This window comes from Loxodonta africana, chromosome 24 (assembly GCF_030014295.1).
Source record: "Loxodonta africana isolate mLoxAfr1 chromosome 24, mLoxAfr1.hap2, whole genome shotgun sequence".
Taxonomy (NCBI): domain Eukaryota; kingdom Metazoa; phylum Chordata; class Mammalia; order Proboscidea; family Elephantidae; genus Loxodonta; species Loxodonta africana.
This window is the reverse complement of record NC_087365.1, coordinates 37,866,578-37,886,838: the sequence shown is the minus strand read 5'-3', so window position 1 is coordinate 37,886,838 and position 20,261 is coordinate 37,866,578. Positions and strand designations below refer to the sequence as shown.

Below are 20,261 nucleotides of genomic sequence, written 5' to 3'. Positions count from 1 at the left end.
GCTGCCCTTTCTCTACCTCACATCCCAGCTCTCTTGTGTTCCCTGGGATCACTATTTGCACTTGAATTTTTGTTTCTGGGTCTACTTTTAGGGAACTCAAACTGAGACACTGGATTATGGTGAAGATTACATTTGTCATGCTCTTGATGTCTATTAAATGCTCTATAAATTCACTGTTGAATGAATGAATGAGATTTACCTGCTCTGAGGAGACAGACCAAGGGTAGGGAAAAGTAGGAACGGAGAGACCTGGGACCACAGGAGATGAGAGGGGTGGCAGGAATGATCCCAGAGAGGCTGACCATATAGCTACTCCCCTTCCTGGTAGACAAAAGCTGACATCACTATGCCATCCCTCCCCATTCTGAGTTCCCTTCCAGGCCCCTCTGGGTGGTTTCAGGTTCAAGGTGTAGCCAGACCACATTGGCCAGACCCTGTGAAGAAGCATAGCAAGATGGCCTCGTCACTAAACCCCAATGTTAACTCACTGAAAGAACAGCACCCCCTGACAGCTGGACTGGGAAGAGGGAAAAAAAGAAAACTTGGAAGAATGGCATTTAACTTCTTGTGCCTTTAATGTCCAAATAGAATTTAAATATATTAGAAAACGACAAGATTGTACAAACCAACATTGAAAACGTTCAAGGTGTGAGGGAAGTTCCTCCATTTTCAGTTCTCCCCAGCTGTTCCCAGCTGGTCATGGCCACGGGAGGGCCTTTGCTCCCCTGAGGCCCAACTTCCTTCTCCTTCAAGGAGGCTCAGAGAGGGGAAGGGGCTTCCCCAAGTTCACAGAGCTCTCCTGGCATCTCTCCAGTGCTGTTCCTACTGTGCAGTGCGGGGTCAGTTTAGCAGGAGAACCTCCTCCTTGATAAAGGTGCTGTATTTTCAAGTTCTCTTTTGGGCTGGGAATAGTGGACAAAAATCCATGGAGATCCGGGCACACGAAGTGGTGGGGTGGATGGAGATGAGGGCTTCGTGTGCCTGGGAATGAAGTGGGGGAGCCACCCCAGTCCTGAGTTTTTTGTGGGGTCTGAGAGGCATTTTAGAAAGAAGGGGCCTTGGAGGTCCCAGACGTTCCCCTCAAAACAGTTTTGCTCCCACACTAGGCCAGCTTCTTAGAGCTTTCTGGTGAATTCCTCCCTGCTCAGACCCTAACCTGAAACTCGCAGGGAGCCAACCTCTCAGTGCCTCCAGCCTCCCAGGGTGGTTCCAGGCACTGGCTGCAGCAGTATCAAAGCAAACAGGCCCGTGTCCTCTTGTTCTCGGTGTTGGGGGGAAGGAGATGTGGCATCCAGGGCTGCTCCCTAGAGCCCCGGGCTTAGGTAGGGCTCTGTTTAATGACCCACTCACCGTGGGGGTTGGCACGGTACAGATCTAAGAGGTAGGCGTCTGGGTCCAGGCGATGCTCACCTGTGGGATGAAGGGGCAAAGGAAGTTGAGGGTGGTGACTGTGGAAGATACTGGAAGAGGCCCTCACCTAGCCAGTGCACACACCCGTTACCCTGGCTGTGTGAGCCTTGGCTGCTATAGGTTCACAGCTACCCCATTCTCTGAAGAAATGACCTCCACTGAGGAAAGATGCCCCTCCCCCACAGCCCACAATTGACCCACAGAGAGGTAGGAAAGCCCAGCCTCCTTGCCTCACAAGTGAACAACTCTAATGCAATTTATGCTCCAGCGCCCCCTTGTGGATCAGGTCAAAGCTAGACTTCACTCAACTCCACATCCTGGCACCCCGCCTTCTCCCTGCTTTCCTTCTTTTCCTCCCTTGCTGGCTTTTCCTGATGAGCACCCCCTCCACGCATTACTCACTCCTGGATCCTTGTCTTAGCCTCTGCTTCTTGGGCAGTGGTTCATAAAGTGTGGTCCCCGGATTAGCGGCATCAGCATCACTTGGGGACTTGTTAGAAATGCAAATTTGTGGGCTCCACAGCTCTGGGGGTGGGGGCCAGCAATCTGCGGTTTAACAAGCCTACCAGGTGATTCTGATGAAGGCCCAAGTGTGAGAATCAGTGCCCTAGGGAACTCAGCCCAAAACAGCTGCCCATCCTTGGTTCCCACAGAGCCAGAGGCCTCTCAGAGCTGGACATGTATGTGCCAAAATCTTAAGGAATCTCTGGCCCATTGGCCAGGGAGGAGGTCCACCTCAGCTAGGGTGCCAGAAGGGTCAACTTCACTGGTGGTACTGACAGCCTTCAAGCAAACAACAACAACAAATATATATAGATAGATATATATACATATGTATGAGCAATCCCTCATGGTGCAGAGGTAAGTGCTAGGCTACTAACTGAAATGCCAGTGATTCAAACCCACCAGTGGCTCTGCAGGAGAGAAGGCCTGGCAATCTGTCTTCGTAAAGATTACAGCTTAGGAAACCCTAGGGGGTAGTTCTTTTCTGTCCTATAGGTTGCTATGAGTTGGAATCGACTTGACAGCACACAACAAACACAACAGATAGACAGACAGATTGATAGATAGACAGATAGATAGATGGATGATAGGTAGACAGATAGATAGATGGATGATAGGTAGATAGATAGATAGACAGACAGACAGATAGATAGATAGATAGATAGACTGCCCCTCGTCTCCAAGCCTGAGGCCAGCTCCAGACTCCAGGATGGAATCCCAAGGTCCCACACATGCTGAACCCTAACCTCCCAGGAGGGCTCCACCTGTGGGTTTACTGGTTTCACTGGAGACAGAGGCCTGGGGAGCAGGTTCATCCGAGGTGGGCGTCCACGTCCCCTAGAGGGACCCAGTGCACCCTCGAGGTGGAGAGCTCCCAGGGACCCACTTGACCCAGTTCCCACAGGGGCACTTACTGATATTCCCTCCAACTTCATAAAGAAGGATGTCGGCTGACTCCCTGGACCTGTTGCTGCAAGACAGAGAGAAGAAAACTCATGGTTCTTGTTCTGGAGGCAGCAAGGCAACAACTGCTTATAGACCCTAGGCCTGGGCAGGTGGTCCTCACTGGGCTTTAGTCCCAGGCAGGAGAAGAGACACAAAGACCCTCCTGAGAGAGCTGGAGACAGTGAAGGAGCCCAGCACCCAAAAGCAGGAAAGGGGCAGCTGGAGGGCATTTGATGAGGGCTGCAAGGCCCCATCCTGCTGGGCACTGGAGTGGGGGGATGCTGTGAGGTGGTGGGGTGAGGGGGACACACGGGGACAGGAACCTGCTATGAGGGGCAGTTGCTGAGTCCAGATGGATTATGGATGTTGTATGAGTATGTAGGCTTTCACCGGCTGGTTTTTTCAGCAGTAGATCTTCAAGTCCTTCTTCCTAGTCTGAATCTGGAAGATCCACTGAAACCTGTCCACCAAGGGTCACCCTGCTGGTATTTGAAATACTGGTAGCATAGCTTCCAGCATCACAGTGACAAGCAAGCCACCACAATATGAAAGTAACAAATGAGTAGTGGAAAGGCTCACTGATAAAGATCAAGGACTACAGCCTTCAGTATGGATTACGCCTCAACGTAAAGAAAACAAAAATCCTCACAACTGGACCAATAGGCAACACCATGATAAATGGAGAAAAGACTGAAGTTGTCAAGGATTTCATTTTACTGGGATCCACAATCAACACCCATGGAAGCAGCAGTCAAGAAATTAAATGATATATTGCATCGAGCAAATCTGCTGAAAAGACCTCTTTGAAGTGTTAAAAAGCAAAGATGTCACTTTGAGGACTAAGGTGCACCTGATCCAAGCCATGGTATTTTCAATCACCTCATATGCGTGCAAAAGCTGGACAATGAATAAGGAAGACTGAAGAGGAACTGATGGCTTTGAATTGTGGTGTTGGCAAAGAATATTAAATATACCATGGACTACCAGAAAAATGAACAAGTCTGTTTTGGAAGAAGTACAGCCAGAATGCTCCATAGAAACAAGGATGGCCAGACTTCGTCTTACGTACTTTGGACATGTTATCAGGAGAGACCAGTCCCTGGAGAAAGACATCATGCTTGGTAAAGTAGAGGGTCAGCAAAAAAGAGGAAGACCCTTGAGAAGATGGATTGACACAGTGGCTGCAATAACAGGCTCAAACAGAGCAATGATTATGAGGTTGGCATAGAACTGGGCAGTGTTTCATTCTGTTGTACTTAGGGTCAGTATGAGTTGGAACTCATTCAACAGCACCTAACAGTAACAACAACATAATCATATATTTTATGGTACTTACAGATATTCTGAGTCTATTTCCAGGATCTGCCCCCAATTTGCTCTGTGACTGTAGCAAGCCCTTTCCCTTCTCTGGCATTAGTGGTCCCATTTGTGCAAGGAGGGGCTGGAGAAGACACCTGCTAAGGACTGACAGCCTGAGAGTCTCTTGTGCCAAACCCATCAAGGAGGGTCCTGAGGGCTCAGGGTGTTTCTTGCCTCCTGGGATGACAGCCGCACATCAACCCCACTGACCTTCTTTCAGCTCTTTGGCCATGCCATGCTCCTTGCTGCCTCAGGACCTTCACACATGCGGTTCTTGGCCTGGAAACTTTCTCTCACCCCCAGACTATACCAGGTGCCTTATTTTACACTCATACTGCTCCTTACATTTATTATATGACCTAATACAGCCAATAACTTAATATTTACTTCGTGGTTATTTGATCCATGTCTGCCTCTTCCACAGGGCTGTGAGTTTGTCAGGGCAGGGCCTCTGTTTTTTGCTATTCTAGCATTCCACATGGTGCCAGGCCCATAGTAGGTGTTCATTAAATAACTGTTAGATGACTAAATGGATGAGTGAATTGTGTCTACTATCACTATTATTTGGAGCCCAGAAGCTCTCTAAGAAGCTCAGAGAATGCTCTTCTGACCCATCCTAGAAAGGGAATGGCCAAAGGCCAGGCTAAGGGCGTGGGCAACCCCTTTCAATGGCCTTCAGCTCTGAGGTGCTCACTCCTGCCTGAGTCCCCTTCCTGCTTCCTGAAGGGGAGAAACTCCAGCCCAGTGAGGTGCCCCTTACCAACGGAGGTGGCTGTGCGCGTCCTCACTGCTCTCTTGGCCCTGTGACCTAGGGCGGTGGTACTCTGAGAACTGCCTCAGCACATGGGCCACTTTGGTGCTGCGAGTCAGGAGCACCTCCACGGGGTCCTTGATAGAGCAGGCCACCTGGATCTTCGCCACTTTGGGAGTCTGCGGAGAGAAGGATCCATATGCACAGGCACACATGTACATGCCTACAATTCAAATGCGTGTGTATGAACACATACGTGTGCACTTGCACAAATACCCACACTCCAAATCACAAGATGGACACATACACAAACATTCTAGGCGCTAGTGCACAGATCATATCATGTCCACATATATAGACATGTGCACACAAATGCAGGCATAGACACATACTTGCACACATGCGTTCACGCTCATGTACATAATAGAAGTACATGCAATGTACCTACAAATACAGACAGATAGACTTATATGAGTACTCATCCCTCACACCCATCACCACAGTGCAGGCAAAACCCTGGCCAATTTCTATGTTCTGGACTTTAATAGAGTCACTTGGTGGAGTAAATGGTTAACGCTCTTGGTTGATAACTGAAAGGTTGGAAGTTCAAGTCCATCTAGTGGCTTCTCAGAAGGCCTAGGGATCTACTTTAAAAAAAAATCAGTCATTGGTTTTTGTATGAGAGACTGACTTGGTTTGTGAACTTTCACTTAAAGCACAACAAAAATAAAAAATAAAATCAGACTGAAAACCCTGTGGAGCACCATTCTACTCTGACACACATGGGGTTACCCTAAGTTCGAATCGACTCCACAGCAGCTGCTGGTTTTGGTTTGGACTTTCACAGGGAACCGTGTTCAATACTCCTCCCAGGAATATTTGGTATTCTTGGAAGGTCTTTCCTCCCCTTCTGCTTCGCTTTAACCCCACAGCCCACAAAACGACCCCCACTTTTCCACCCCTCGGCCAGGCACACACGGGCTCCCTAACAAAGGGGCCGGGGAGATGGCGTCTGTGAGAAGCCCCCTCCCCGCCCCACGCCAGTCTTCCTCCTTCGTCAGGGCCCCGGCATCTCCCTCATTTCTAAGGCACCTGCTCCTCGCTCGATGCGGTGGGGCCTGGGCGCCCCCTGGTGGCCAGAGCGGTAGAGTCGTTGCAGCAGCCTGCGGCGAGCACTGAGAGCTTGGTGATGCCCCGCCCCTGGGTCCCTCCCGTCCTGCCGCCCCCCCCTACCCGCGCCCCGCGCCCCGCGCCCCGGTCCTTTTCTCCATCAGTACAGAGGAGGATACTCACCGTCCCCGACCCATCCTCCGCCTTGTCCCGGTCCGCGTGCATCCTCCGCAACCAAGTCTTGAGGCCCCTGTCGCAAATCTGGAAGCGCCGGCTGCTGCTCTCGTTCAGTTTTCGCACCTGGGCGACCAAGAACGAGGCGACCTGGCCAGACAGAATCGAAGCTTAACAGGGGCGTGGGGCTGCTGGGGCTCGGAGGCAGGGTCACTGTGGCCTCTTTCCCAGCATCCCAGCAGACTTGGCAATACTGATTTGTTGAGCACGGAATTGAGGCACTAGTTTTGTGGGACTAGGGAGGGCATTTAACCCCTAAAGAGGGCCATTGAGTAAGGGATCCAGAGGCTTAGTGGGCAGAGGTCTCCCCGACAGAAGGCTGGAGGGGCCTGCGTGCTATGGGACAGCTTCTCACTGGCACACTCAGGCAGGGAGGCCCCAAGAGCGCACCTGGAGGGGGCTGGGCTTTGAGAGCCCCCAGCCAACCCTGCATTGGAGAATTCCCACAGAGACTCCCAGATCAACTCGTGCCCCTCTGTAGAATCAGAACCAGCAGACACAGCCAGGCTCCATGAGCCCTGGAAACAGAGGCAGAGCCAGGGTTTGATTCTTGGCTCCTCACTTTACTAGCTGTGTGACGCATAAATAAGATGATACACGTAAAGCACCTTGGGGGAGAGGTGAGGGGAAATTTGGCACAAATGGCTTGCACTTGGCTGCTAACCTAAAGGTTGGTGGTTCAGACCCACCTATCAATGAGGAAGTGAGACCTGGAGATCTGCTTCCATAAAGATTACAGCCAAGAAAACCCTATGAAGCAGTTCTACTCTATATAAGACATGGGGTCACCATAAATTGGAATCGACTCAATGGCAATGGGTTTGGGTTTTTTGGTATGTTGCCTGAAACTTTTTATGAGAAGGTATTTAGGCATTTCTTGAATTTTAAAAAAATTCCCTGTGATAGAAAAAGTATTACAATCCAATGTGTTTAATAGCTACTTTACACCAGAGAGTTGAAAGACATGCTGGTGATGCAATCCCTCACCCACAAAACACACACACACACACACACACAGAGCAGCCAGCAATTCCTACACTGGTCATCATAACTTCACAGTTTTGCAGCGGTGGACAGGGCTAGGGCTATCTTGTGTTTGTGGGAATCTCAAGTACTAGAGGGGTCTTTTACTGGGAAGACCACCCTCATATTTCAGCAGGCCTTGCATGCTCACACCACAGAGGAGTCTCTCCCTGCTCTTGCCCCTCGCCCTTGCTGTGGCTTGTTACTTGGCACAAAGCTCATGGTGGGGGCAGGGAGTGTCTCGGTCTGTCTTAGGCATGCACTGTGTCCCCAGCCTCAGGGTGGGCTTTCTCTGCACCATTCAAGCTCTGATGTGGAGGAATTCTTTGCAGGAGCTCAGGGAACACCTGTTATCTGGGGCACACCAGGTGCCAGTGGAGTGACTGAGAGGTGCAGCAGTGGAGGCAGCAAGTGTAGACACATCTCAGGCACTGAGGCAGGGGGAGGAAGAGGACATGGGCCCATACGTGGGGTCCAGGAAAGGTCCAGGAACAGACACAACTAGGGGTTTAAGAGGACGGTACATGCTGACCCTGGACCCAGGGGCAACAGGGCAGCTGCACCCAGAGGAGGAAGAGGCCTGTCCCATCTCCCAGGTGGGCACCCCCTCCCTGCCTTTCCCAGCAGCACCCACCGTCCACAGAAGATCCTGGTAATGCACCATCATCTGCACCACCTCGGCTGCCCCCTCAGCCAGCTGCTTCTCCTTGCCCCTGAGGAGTTTGGGGGGCTGCCCTTGGTGCAGGAAGAGATTAGGGGCCATCACTGTGGACACGTTCCACAGCGTCATCTTGTTGCTCTGTTCTCGGGCCACCACCTTTCTGAGGAACTCCAGGAGTGCCTGGGGAAGGGCACAGAACCTCCCTTGAATCTCAGCATGTTCCAGATACTTCCCCACCTTTCTCAGAACAGCCTGATATGTGACTTAGGGACATGTAGAAGGAGCCAGAGGCTGGGAGGGCAGGAATAGGGGTTTTAGTTCCAGCTTGGCCACCAGCCTGCCCTATGACCTCTCTGTCTTAGTTCCCTGCTCTGTAAAATGTGGCCCAAACCTTTTCCTCTCCTTGCTCCCATAGACAGTAGTGAGGATATTGGGGTCAGACTTCAACTTCCAGGCAGAAAAGAGCCACAGTTCTGAGAAGTGGGCTTTTTCCTAGTGAGCCTTAGGACAGTCAACTCCTTCTTTCTAGTATGCCCAAAAATGACAGAAGAAGGGAGAAGAAAGGACAGAAAGAAAAGGAGATGATAATAGCTGCCACATTAAATAATCCCCCTTGTATCCCTGGCCCTTTAATTAGAGCCTTATATGCATTTGTTATCTCATTTAATCTTCACAATAACTTTGTAAGTTCTATTATTGTACCCATTTTACACAGATGGACACTGAGGCTTGGAGAGTATGCTTAAGGCTATATAGCCAGTAAGAATGGGTGGGAAGGAGAAATGGATAGAAGAAAAGATGGAAGGAAGGAGGATAGATGATAGATGATGGAAGGATAGATAGATGGAAGGATGGAAAGAAAGATGGATGAGCGGTTGGATGGACAGATGGATGGATGGAAGCACATATATTTGGGTACCTGATAAGTACCACATCTACTCCATGGTTTCTCACGTGTTACCTCTTGTAATTCCCAAAACAACCACCCGAAATGCTATTATTATCAAAGGAAACAGAAACTCAAAGAGGTTGTCACTTCAACCAGAGGTGAGGCACAAGATGTGAAGATCACTGTATCTGGTTATAAAGCCTTCCTTGTGGCCTCCTACATCCTCACCAGACAAGAATCCTGGTAGACATGGTCCTCCCCACAGCCTCACCCTGGAAGAACATCTCAAGTCTGACCCAAAGACATTCAGGAAGGTGCAGGGAGCTAAGCCAAGGCTGAGTCCCGGACCCCAGCCCTGAGCACCCATCCCAATAGCACACAGTGGGATTTCCCTAAGGGAGTGTTTCCCAAACTGGTTCCCCACAGAACACCAATGCCATGCCATGCTTTCTACAACAAAAGTGGCCCATGATCAGATAAGTTAGGGAAGTGTACGTATTCTAATTCCACTTGGAAATTCACAAAGCCTTAGTGTACTAAAGGCTCTGAGAAGTCCTGCGAGAAAGAAATATCCCTGACTTTGTGTCATTAACCCAGTGCTTGCCCATTTTATTTGGACACAGAAAGCTCTTCCCTGTAACACCTGTTAGGATCACATGGAACTAATATTCTGCAGTGTCCACTCTGGAAACACTATCCCCTTTCAATGGGTGTGTTTAGGGAAAAAAATCTCAGGAAAATCTGTGCCAGTCATCCATATACCCGGCACCTGGCATAGCTGTTGAATGAATGAATGAGCACATTTGAAGCTGTGACTGTGGTGGAGTGAGGGGGTAGAGTGGAGGCAGCTCACGGTAACCTTTACCTTCAAGGTGTTTCTGTTGGGTTCTGGGAGGAGCAGGATGAGCAGGTGGAGAGCCTGTAGGCGCTGCTTCAGGTTGGGGATGTCTGAGGGAAGACCAAGGGCTTCAGTTTCCATGGGAGGCTCAGGACTCCCCTCCCACAGTCCGGAGGCCCCTTCTTGGGGAGGGGAGATTCCAGAGCTGGAAAGTCCAGGACAGCCATGATTCCCTCTTCATAAGGCCCGGAACTGTTTCCTGGACCAGTGTCAGCTCAGAAAGAGGCCTGAGAAGTGCTGATGCTGGGGCTCACTCCCTATACATTGTGAACACTCACACACACACACACACACAGACACACGTGCACACACTTGTATATAATGCACACCCAAACACACACAATGTGCACAGCGGCATGTATGCACACATGTGCGTGTATGTGTGCACACACGTATCTAGATATGCAGTCTGAGAGCTATATCCCAGGGTTAAAAATGCAATGGGTCTGTGGGGTGCAACCTTTAGGTGCAGATTCATATAAAATACATGTTGATCTGCACCAAAGCCAGCATGCACACCCCAGATGGACACACGAAAAGGTATAAAAATGTATGGTGGTCTGTACATACAGACTCACCTATCGCTCAAAGAGAGATGATGATAGTGCGTGTGTGAGTGTGGACACACACATACATCACACACATCGTGGGAGGCTAGGCTGAGGATTTAATCAGTGTTTTGTTTTTTTTTTTTTGTATCTTGGATTTAATGAGAAAGGTTCTGGAAAATCACCTTGGTCATTCTAGGGACTCCCCCTACCTATCAAAGCCCTATTATTTGCCTTGTCCATTCCAGGCACCTCGGATACAATAGTGAAGGAAGCAAACAAGGTCACAGTCTTATATTTCATGGGAGAAGACAGACAATAGACAACCAAAGAAATGACTAAATAGCTCCACAGATTGGCACATGCTACGCAGAAAATAAAAGAGTGTTATGATGAGTGGTGCCCACGGTAGGTGGCCAGCGTGACGAGGGATGGCCAAGGAAGCCCTTGCTGAGGTGCTGACATCTGAATGGAAGGAAGCAGCCAAGTGAAAGGGGAGCAGGTGGGTGGGTGGGGGGCAGCTCTCCAGACAGAAAGAACAGCAAGTGCTGAGGCCCTGAAGAAGTGAGGATAAGGAGGGACACAAAGCAGGTGAGCCCAGTGGTGGTGGTGAGGGAAGGGCCAGGAGATGGGGTCAGAGATAGGAGGGTCTGAGCTCGGAGGAGGGCTGGGTTTCATTACAAGGGTGCTGTGGAAGGCATGAAGCAGTGGAGTGACGCAATCGGCTTGTACTTCAAAATGAGGCTGGGAGAAGCAATGGCTGGAGTGGACAGTCAGGGTCCTGGCCCCTGGCTTGGGGGTGCAAGCCAGAATGTCCAAGCCCTAAAGCTTTCTGGAGAATTCAGAGAGAGAGAAAGACAAGAGACAGAGATAGATAGGAGGGTATGGAGAGAACTGGGCTTCCCTTGAGGTTGCAAGTGGATTGGTTAAATTTTTTGAGAAAAATAGAAGGGATTGTGTTTGTACCCTATGGATTGTGAGAAGTCCAGACAGAAACACACATATGCAGAATATAAACAGAGAGCGGTCTGGGCAATACATGCCAATCTGTGGACGTGTGCACAGACGGACATGCATATATACACGTGTGCCGAGACACACAGCTAGGTGTACCTTCGTGCGCTCAGCCCCACAGAGATCAGGCGGGAAGGAGCTGGGCCCTGTGGGTGACTGCAGTGAGGGCCATGGTGCGGAGAAGCTTACCTTCCTCCTCTCATGCACATCCTCTGATTGCTCATTGTGTGTGCACAGGTGTGCTCACACATATACACACACACATGCACACACATGCACACATGATCAAGAGTCTCTGAGACCTCTTCTCTCCACTTCCTCCCGTCAGCTCCAGAGCACAGAGAGCAGACATCCCTGGAAACAGGTTGTCCTGCTTTCCTACCGCATTCCCTCTCTATCTAAGGCCAAGGGCCTTAGGCTCTCCTTCCCCCAATGCAAAGGGCTCGGGGCATACTCACTGGGCACCACAGCGAAGGCCGGAAGGTACTCAGCAGTGAGCAGAGGTGCCGGAAGCTCCCGGATGAACCTTTTCAGCAAATCAGATGCATCGTTGTGATGAACTTCATCCCAGCTAAAAAGACCAGTATAGAAGTCTCTCTCCAGCTTTTTTTCTAGCCCCTGAAAAATGCGGTGGCATCAGTGAGAAATTGGCCCAAGGTTTCAGCATAAGTGGCTCTACTAGAGAAAGCCTCAGTTTCCTTACCTGCAAAATGGGAACAATAACAGCACCTACTCTGCAGGGTTGACACGAGGATTAAATGGCCTAATGTAAGTCACTGAGCACAGGGTTGAGCTCAAAATATTGGCCGATCTGACTCCAGAGCACACACTCTCAACTACCATGCTCAATTGGGCCAACGCCGCCCTTTTGAACCTGCTGGAATTCCACAACCCACACAAAGGCCAAAGACAGAACACTGACAAGCCACGAACTGGATTCTCTCCCAGCTTAATGCATACGCAGAGGCACCAGGAGATGCAGCCTCGATGAAGCAGGGGAAGCCAAATCATTACCTTGATCCTGGTCTGGGATCCCGGCACCCTGAGAATTCCTTCCGTGTCCAGCCCTCTCTTTTCCAAACAGGACAGCAGCTTTGAGAGAAAAAGACAAAAACAACATTTTAACCAGCAACCATTGAAAAGTAGGATTCAAACTAGTGTGTTTGCCTCCCATGAAAACCAGGAAGAGGGGAATGCTCGAAGAAGGGTTTTCCTTAAAATAATTACAGTAGCTTTCCAAGGGCCAGGCATTGTGTGAACAGCTTTAAATGCCATCTTCTAGTTTAATGCTTATTAGGAGGAGGGGAGTATTATCGTTGACCCAGCTTTACAGATGTTGAAAGAGGTGATCATAAAGATTCAATAATCTACCCTAAATCTCTCTAATAGCAACTATAAGAGTCAGAATTTGAACCCAGGTCTCCCTGAGACTACAGCCCATGCTCTTATCCCCTTTGCTATGCACCTCCCAACAGTGGTGCCCAGAGCTAGCCTCTCAAGAGCCAGTTAGAAGCCGAAGCTGGAGACAACTTACAGCTTGCAGGACCAGGGGGACCTGGGTGCTGGGGAGGACTTTGCGGTCAGCTTCCAGCAAGGTGTCAAGGGGCATGCCGAAAAGGCGAGTTTCTGCAGGAAGTCAAGAGGGCAAAGGTGTATTTCACTTCCTGGAATCACAATCTGGCTTCCACTTGCAAGATCTCCCGGGTGGCTGGTCTCGGATCTTTTTGCTGAGTAAGGACCGGGCTCTCTGGAGAGTAGCTGAGACCAAACTTCTCCACATCTCTTGAGCAGAACATTTGGCCTCAGCAATAAAGGAAACGTTCAATGTGCCACAGAGCAGAAAACCTCAGCTGGATAAAGAGGTATGGGAAGGAAACTGTGCTGCCGCCCCTGGGAGCACTAAGTACAGTCTGTTACAACAATCCGAGGTAGAGCGTTTAGCACTGCAGGGATAGGCCGAGTTGCTAAGAAACTTATTTACCAGGCTTTCTCAACCATGCTGTCTTTAGTTCTTCTCTACAACCTCATTCCTTCTCTCTTTAGCTGCCTACCACCTTCCCTGCTAGAGTTCTAGCCCTGGTTTTTCTTATCTACCACCCTTTTGTCTCCAGGCATTTTACTTTTTATTTTACACACACACAAATCACAATACACAATGTTGACAAGGATGTAGTGAGGTGAACACTTTCATACATTATTGTATATTAGACAGCTCTATTCCCTGTCCAAGTCTCTAGGCTTCAATTTTATTTTGTCATCTGTAAAGTGGGGGTGTAATGACAGAGCCCATCTCCCACCGGAGGTGAGGAAACAAGCCAATGTAGGTGGAGCAACTGGAAAATGCGTTGTGCCATGGACACGCTCAGTAAAATGTTCCCTAGACTGGACCACAAGACAGAAAATGATACTGGTGAGGAGTAAGCTTCTTGGCTCAAGTAGACACATGAGACTATGTGGGCAGCTCCTGTCTGGAGGGGAGATGAGAAGGCAGAGGGGGACAGCTGGCTGAATAGACACAGGAAAGACAGGGTGGAGAGGAGGAGTGTGCTGTCTCATTAGGGGGAGAGAAGCTAGGAGTACATAGCAAGGCGTGAATAAGTTTTTGTATGAGAGACTGGCTTGATTTGTAAACTTTTACTTAAAGCACAATAAAAAAAAATTTTTTTTAAGAGAAAAAAAATGTTCCCTAGGATTAGCAGGCCACATAAAAACGGGTCCATGAAGAACCTAACTGATAAGTATATTCTAAGTTCCGTGTACAATAGTCATTGTGCTGCATTGTATATAATAGCAAAAACCTGGGAACTATTAGGCACACGGTTAAATAAATCAACTTTCTTTTTTTTTATATCCATAAGGAAGAAAATAGTGCAGTGATTAAAAACCAGGTTTTCAAAGAATGTTTAATAATTGTAGTAAATGATAATATTGTTTCAAATTCATTACCCCTCCCTGCATCCATGCCCTTTGCCTTGTGACTTCTCAGTTCTTCCCACTAGAGTAGTGGAGCGTACTTCCCTACCCCTTAGTTTAGGCTTGGCCATAGTACTAGCTTGATGATTGAAATATATCTACACGATGCAAGCAGAGCCCTTGTGTTATGGGCTTTGCCTTTTTGTGCTTTGCCATTGCCATGAGAAGAACAGGATCCAGCTGGTCTGATGGAGACAGGAGGATGGGAAACCTATGAAGCTGACCTAAACCCAACCCAGCCTAGATCAGCAAACCAACCCCCAGTTCACCCACAGACACTTGAGCAAGGGTAAGTAGTTATTGTTTTAGGTCACTGAGTTTTGGGGGTGTTTGTTATTGTCATGAATTGCATTGTGTCCTCCCCTAAATATCTGTCAGCTTGGCTAGGCCACGATTTCCAGTATTGCATGATTGTCCATCATTTTGTTATCTGATGTGATTTTCCTGTGTGTTGTAAATCCTATCACTATGATGTTAATGAGATGGATTAGAGGCAGTTAACACTGATGAGATCTACAAGATTAGACTGTGTCCGTAAGCCAATTTCTTTTGATATATAGAAGAGAGAAGCGAGGAGAGAGACATGGAGACCTCAAATCACCAAGAAAGAAGAGCCAGGAGCATAGCGTGTCCTTTGGACCTACGGTCCCTGTGCTGAGAAGCTCCTCAACCAGAGAAGATTAATGACAATGACCTTCCTTCAGAGCCAAAAGAGAAAGCCTTCCGCTGGAGCTGATGCCCTGAATTCAGACTTCTAGCCTACTAGGCTGTGAAAGAATAAACTCTTTGTTAAAGCCATCCACTTGTGGTATTTCTGTTATAGCAGCACTAGATAACTAAGACAGTTACATAGCATGATTGTGACAATAGCTGACTGATACAATAATAATGAGAATGTCCACAATTCTATAATATTACGTGGAGAGGACACAAACATGCACACACACATGAAAAAAACGGAAGACAGCATGCTCAAATGTCGACAGTGTTTATATCTGGATTGTATTTTTTCTTTTTTGTATTTGACCCTATTTCCCAATTTTTCTACAATGAACAGGAATTGTTTTCATATGCAGAAATAATAAATGTAACTGAAAGAAATATAGAAGCTAAACATGTTTTAAGGAGCCCTGGTGGTGCAATGGTTAAGCACTTGGCTGCTAACGGAAAAGGTTGGCAGCTCGAACCCAGCAGCAGCTCTGAAGGAGAAAAGACCTGGCCATTTGCTCCGGTAAGGATTACAGCCTAGAAAACCCTATGGGGCAGTTCTACTCTGTCCTGTAAGGATCGCTGTGAGTCGGAATCAGCTCGACGGCACCCACAACAGCCACAAGCACGCAGATTCCCAGAGGAGAAGCGTGTGCCTGGCCTGCGGGGGCTGCTGACCTGTCGCTCTCCGCTTGGCCGCCTTGCTCCTCTTCAGGTCCACGCCGAGCACGTCGCAGAGCGCCGTCAGCTCTATAAGGGCCAATGGAGGGATCTTCTTCATGTCCTGCAAGGACAGGTCTCCTATCCTCGTCACGCCAAGTCTGCCCTTGAGGATTCTAAACTTCTAGGGAGGGAATGAAAGACAGTTTCTCCAGCCTCGTGTCTGACGAGCCTTTCCAGGCTCCACCATCCCTCCCAGGCGTTTAGGCAAGAGGGACCGCAGAATGCATAGAGCTGGGGGGTGGTGAGTGTCATGATTCCGTCCTAGAGTCAAACCTGAGCTCCACCTCTTACGACCTGGCTGACACCCCGAGCCTCTAATTCCCCATCTGTAATCACAAAATAATGCCTGCCTCATACGGTTTTTGCGAGGGTAAAACGAGATAGTGCCTGCGAAGTGCTTGGCATAGTGCTCGCACATAGTGAGGTCCCAATTAATGGAAGCTGCTTTTACTGCGTGCATTCCAACATGAGGGTCTGGAGAAGAGGGCTCACTCCATAGACCCCTTATCATTGCTTCTACCCTTACCTTTTGTTACTCTCCCTCACCCCATCTGTCCCTACCCTTGGCCAAGCCATCCACAGCTCCAACACTCCTCTTCCTCACTCTGAGTAATGACAGAATAATTGAAAAATAAACGATGCCCTACAACGCCATCTAGAGGCCATAATGGGCTCTGCCTGCAGCTTCAGGCATCCCTGCTGCCAAAGGTGAAGAGGGAGGGCCAGATATGTTCCATATTATTGCCTGGGGGATTTGACCAGATTATTTCCCAATGCCCCCATTAGAGTGCTCTAAGAAGAGTAAGGAAGTATGCTGTGGTTGTATTTAATAATGTTACAGCCATAATACAACCCGGTGCTTAGTGTATGGATGGGTATGGAGTCATACTTCCTGGGTTCAAATCCTGACTTCACCTGTGGGTTCTGGGAAATAACTGCACCTTTCTGTGTGTCAGTTTCCTAATCTGTAAAATGGGGCTAATAAAAGCATCTATCTCACAGGATTGCTGGGGAGGCTAAATGAGATAAAGCGTATGAAACACAGTGGCTGAATGTGACAACCGCAGCAGAATTAAGAATGCTGACATATTGTGAAAAACAAAATCAATGCCACTGAATGATTTGTGTAGAAATTGTTAAATGGGAACCTAATTTGCTGTGTATACTCTCACTGAAAACACAATAAAATATTATTTAAAATATATATATATATATTTGGAGACAAAAAAAATCCACAGTGGCTGGACTGATAAAATAATAATAGGAATGTCCATAATTCTATAACATTAAGTGAAAAAAGACACACACACACATGAAAAAACTGGAAGATAATGCACTCAAATATCAATAGTGTTTATGTCTGAATTGCATTTTTCCTTTTTTGTATATGACCCTATTTTCCAAATTTTCTACAATGAACAGGAGTTGTTTTCATATGCAGAAATAAACAATAAATATAACTGATATAGTGAGCACTCGATTATTAACATTAATATTTTTAAACTTATTTATACAGACAACTACCACCAACATAATATTATGTATGGAAAGTGCTTGGTATAGTGCCTGGTCCACAGTAAAAGCTCTGTAGGTGTTATTTAATAGCATTATTCATTATCATCATCATTCATAGCTGAATAGGGGAAGTCAAACCATCAAGGCTAGAAAACAAAATCATGTTGAGCACTAATTGTCTCTGATGCTCTGGGAGTAAAAATTCATTATTTAAACTTTTTTTATGTACTATGATTATGTAAGGTGGCTGAGTGGTGCAAATGGCTACTGACCAAAATGTTGGCGGTTCAAACCCAGCCAGAGGCACCTTGGAAAACAGGCCTGGCGATCTGCTCCAGAAAGGTCACAGCCTTGAAAACCCTATGGAGCAGTTCCACTCTGCACACATGGGGTTGCTGTGAGTAGGAACTGGCTTGACAGCAACTAACAGCAAGAACACCTGTTGCTGTCAAGTTGATTCTGACTCATAGTGACCCTGGAGGACAGTGTAGAACTGCCCCACCTCCTAGGCTGTAATCTTTATGGAAGCAGACTGCCACGTCTTTCTCCCATGGAATAGCTGGTGGGTTCGAACCACTGACCTTTCGGTTAGCAGCCCAGAGCTTAACCTCTACACCACCAGGGCTCCTCAAACAACAACAACATGATTATGTAAGATATTATTACTGGGAGAATCTGGGCAAAGAGTAAATGAGAACTCTGTACTATTTTTGCAACTTCTTAAAAGTTTCAAATTATTTCAAAATGAAAAGTTTAAAGGAAAATTCCATCTGAGTAAATGGAGGCACTTTCCCATTTGAATAGAGGTTATCGTGAAGGGCAGGAGCAGGTTTCCCAAGCAGCAGAATGTAGGGGTCAACTGGGGTCGGCCTGCTGGGGCTCCAGTCTCGGTCTCAGCACCAGCCAGCTCTATCCCCTGTCCATGCCACTTCTCTCTGGGCTTCACTTTTATTTTGTCATGTGTAAAGTGGGGCTGTAATGACAGAGCCCATCTCCTAGGGGAGGTAAGGAAATAAGCCAACGCAGGTGAAGCAACTGAAAAACATTTTGTGCCACAACACTCTCAATAAAATGTTCCCCAGGATTATCAGGCCACATAAAAAGGGGGTCCATGAAGAACTTCTTCCTTTAATAACAGTGAAAAGACTAACCCTGATACAAGAAATCCGGCTGTGGTTACCCTGGGGCGAGGTTGGGGTGTGGGTGCTGACTGGGAAGGGGAAGGGGGAGTCATAGGGTACGTGGGGTTGTTCTACTTCTCCACCTGGATGGTAATTACACAGGTACACTCTGCAAGCTGTACTCGGTAAATATTTACACTTCTCTGTAAGTTATACTTCAATCTTAAAACTCAAAATTCAAATGATGACATCCTAATTTGGAAGGAACTGGGCTTGGACAATTAAGCATTAAAAAAACAAAAAACAAAAAACCAGGATGTTGAGTCTCTCACAGCAGACATTGAAATTAATTAAAACAGATAAAAACAACATAAACATATATATATATATACAGTATATGGATAGTTATCAGTTTGCCAAACTAGGGAGGAATTTCTAAGCCTGAAAACAAAGAAGACCGTAATTAAAAATAATGATACTATTACCAGACCTTAAGTTCCCTGCTCCCCTGGCACCTGGTAGTTACTCAGTAAATATCCGTGACGTGAACAAACATCACACAGGGTGCCCAGAAGTATGGAAGGGGTGAGGAGGGTGGGGCAGGACTCTGCTGGTCCTTTAGAGCCAGGCCTAGCTGCCAACCCTCTGAGCAACATCCTTACTGGCAGGGATCCATTGCCCCGGACACAGGTGCCTGCTGGGGGTGGCCTGCCCCTCTGCAGGAGCCCTGCCACTTGCTCAGAGTAGGCAGAGTCCATGCTGAAGGCTTCTACCCTTCCGGCCTGCTCCTGCGGCCCCTCGGGCTCTGCTGCTGCTGGGGAAACAGAACAGAGAGGCGGTTAGGACCAGCTGCCCCCCCACCTGCCCAAAGCCCATAGGCCACAGTGATTCCCAGGCTTGGGCCCTTGCTCAGGTCTGGACACCTAGTAGAAATTGTATAAGATTAGGAAGCTTGGCCTATAATCCCAAGAGGCAAGTTTTAAGGTTTAGGACTCAGGCTTTTTCCTCCAAGAAGCAATTTCTCAAGCTCAAGCTCAGAGAGGATCAGGTCCATTGCCCCAGAAAGTGATTTCCCAGCTAAGGCCCATTGCCCAGGAAATGATTTCCTAGCTAAAGCCCATTGCCTGGGAATGATTTCCCAACTGAGGCCATTGCCCAGGAAGTAATTGCCCAGGCATTAATCCAGACTCGATTCCCAGACTGGGTGGTAGAGACCTACTCAGGAGCCTAACTTACTCCACCAGGGCTCCTTCCTGCTGCCCTTGAACAGGAAAAGGCAAGGAGCCAGCAGGATAAGGGAAATGCTTAGAGGAATGCCCCTTCCCTGACTTCACACAGCAGCCCCTTCATGTAGCTGGGAGTGGCTTGGAGAGCCCAGGAGAATGAAGACCACTTACCTGGAGGAGGCTTATACAACCTGGAACCAAGTGGGGTCCATTTCATCCCAGAGTCCCCATTCTCTGAAGATACTTCCTGTGTAAATTACAGACAATGCCTGATTGGTTATCCGGGAAGTGCAAGAGCCCTGGGAGACAGATCCCATTCACAACCCCATAGCCACAGAGGCAGGGGCTGAAGCTCTGGGAAGTTAAGTCACTCGCCGAAGCACCTGTCACTGCTAAGTGGTAGTGTGGACACTGCGGCCCAGGTCTGGCTTCGAGGCCCATCATTTTAATTGCTTCACATCTATTCCAAGAAAGAAGATGCCCACAATCTGTCAGGTTTCACAGCCAGCAGGAAAGACAAGTAACAATAAAAAGTATTATGACTGCACTGGTAACAATTATATAGAAGATTCCTGGGTGGCACACACAGTTGGAGCTCATCTACTACCCTAAGGACTGGCAGTTTGAACCCACTCAGTGGTGCCGGGGA

General features: G+C 48.2%; 1 protein-coding gene across 1 annotated transcript in view; it reads right to left on the bottom strand.

Annotated features, from left to right (window-relative positions):
- Window positions 1–667: 667 nt before the first annotated feature.
- ARHGAP40 (Rho GTPase activating protein 40) overlaps window positions 668–20,261 on the bottom strand; it is a 44,613-nt gene continuing 25,019 nt past the window's right edge. Inside the window, exons 4-15 of the mRNA XM_064276079.1 lie at window positions 19,784–19,859; window positions 19,049–19,197; window positions 15,706–15,871; window positions 12,881–12,972; window positions 12,361–12,438; window positions 11,805–11,964; window positions 9,752–9,834; window positions 7,971–8,177; window positions 6,263–6,403; window positions 4,979–5,148; window positions 2,829–2,884; window positions 668–1,410 (exon numbers count right to left, since the gene is read on the bottom strand). Coding sequence (XP_064132149.1) covers window positions 1,319–1,410; window positions 2,829–2,884; window positions 4,979–5,148; window positions 6,263–6,403; window positions 7,971–8,177; window positions 9,752–9,834; window positions 11,805–11,964; window positions 12,361–12,438; window positions 12,881–12,972; window positions 15,706–15,871; window positions 19,049–19,197; window positions 19,784–19,859 — 1,470 coding nt within the window. The 3' untranslated portion in view covers window positions 668–1,318. The remainder of the gene's footprint in view (window positions 1,411–2,828; window positions 2,885–4,978; window positions 5,149–6,262; window positions 6,404–7,970; window positions 8,178–9,751; window positions 9,835–11,804; window positions 11,965–12,360; window positions 12,439–12,880; window positions 12,973–15,705; window positions 15,872–19,048; window positions 19,198–19,783; window positions 19,860–20,261) is intronic.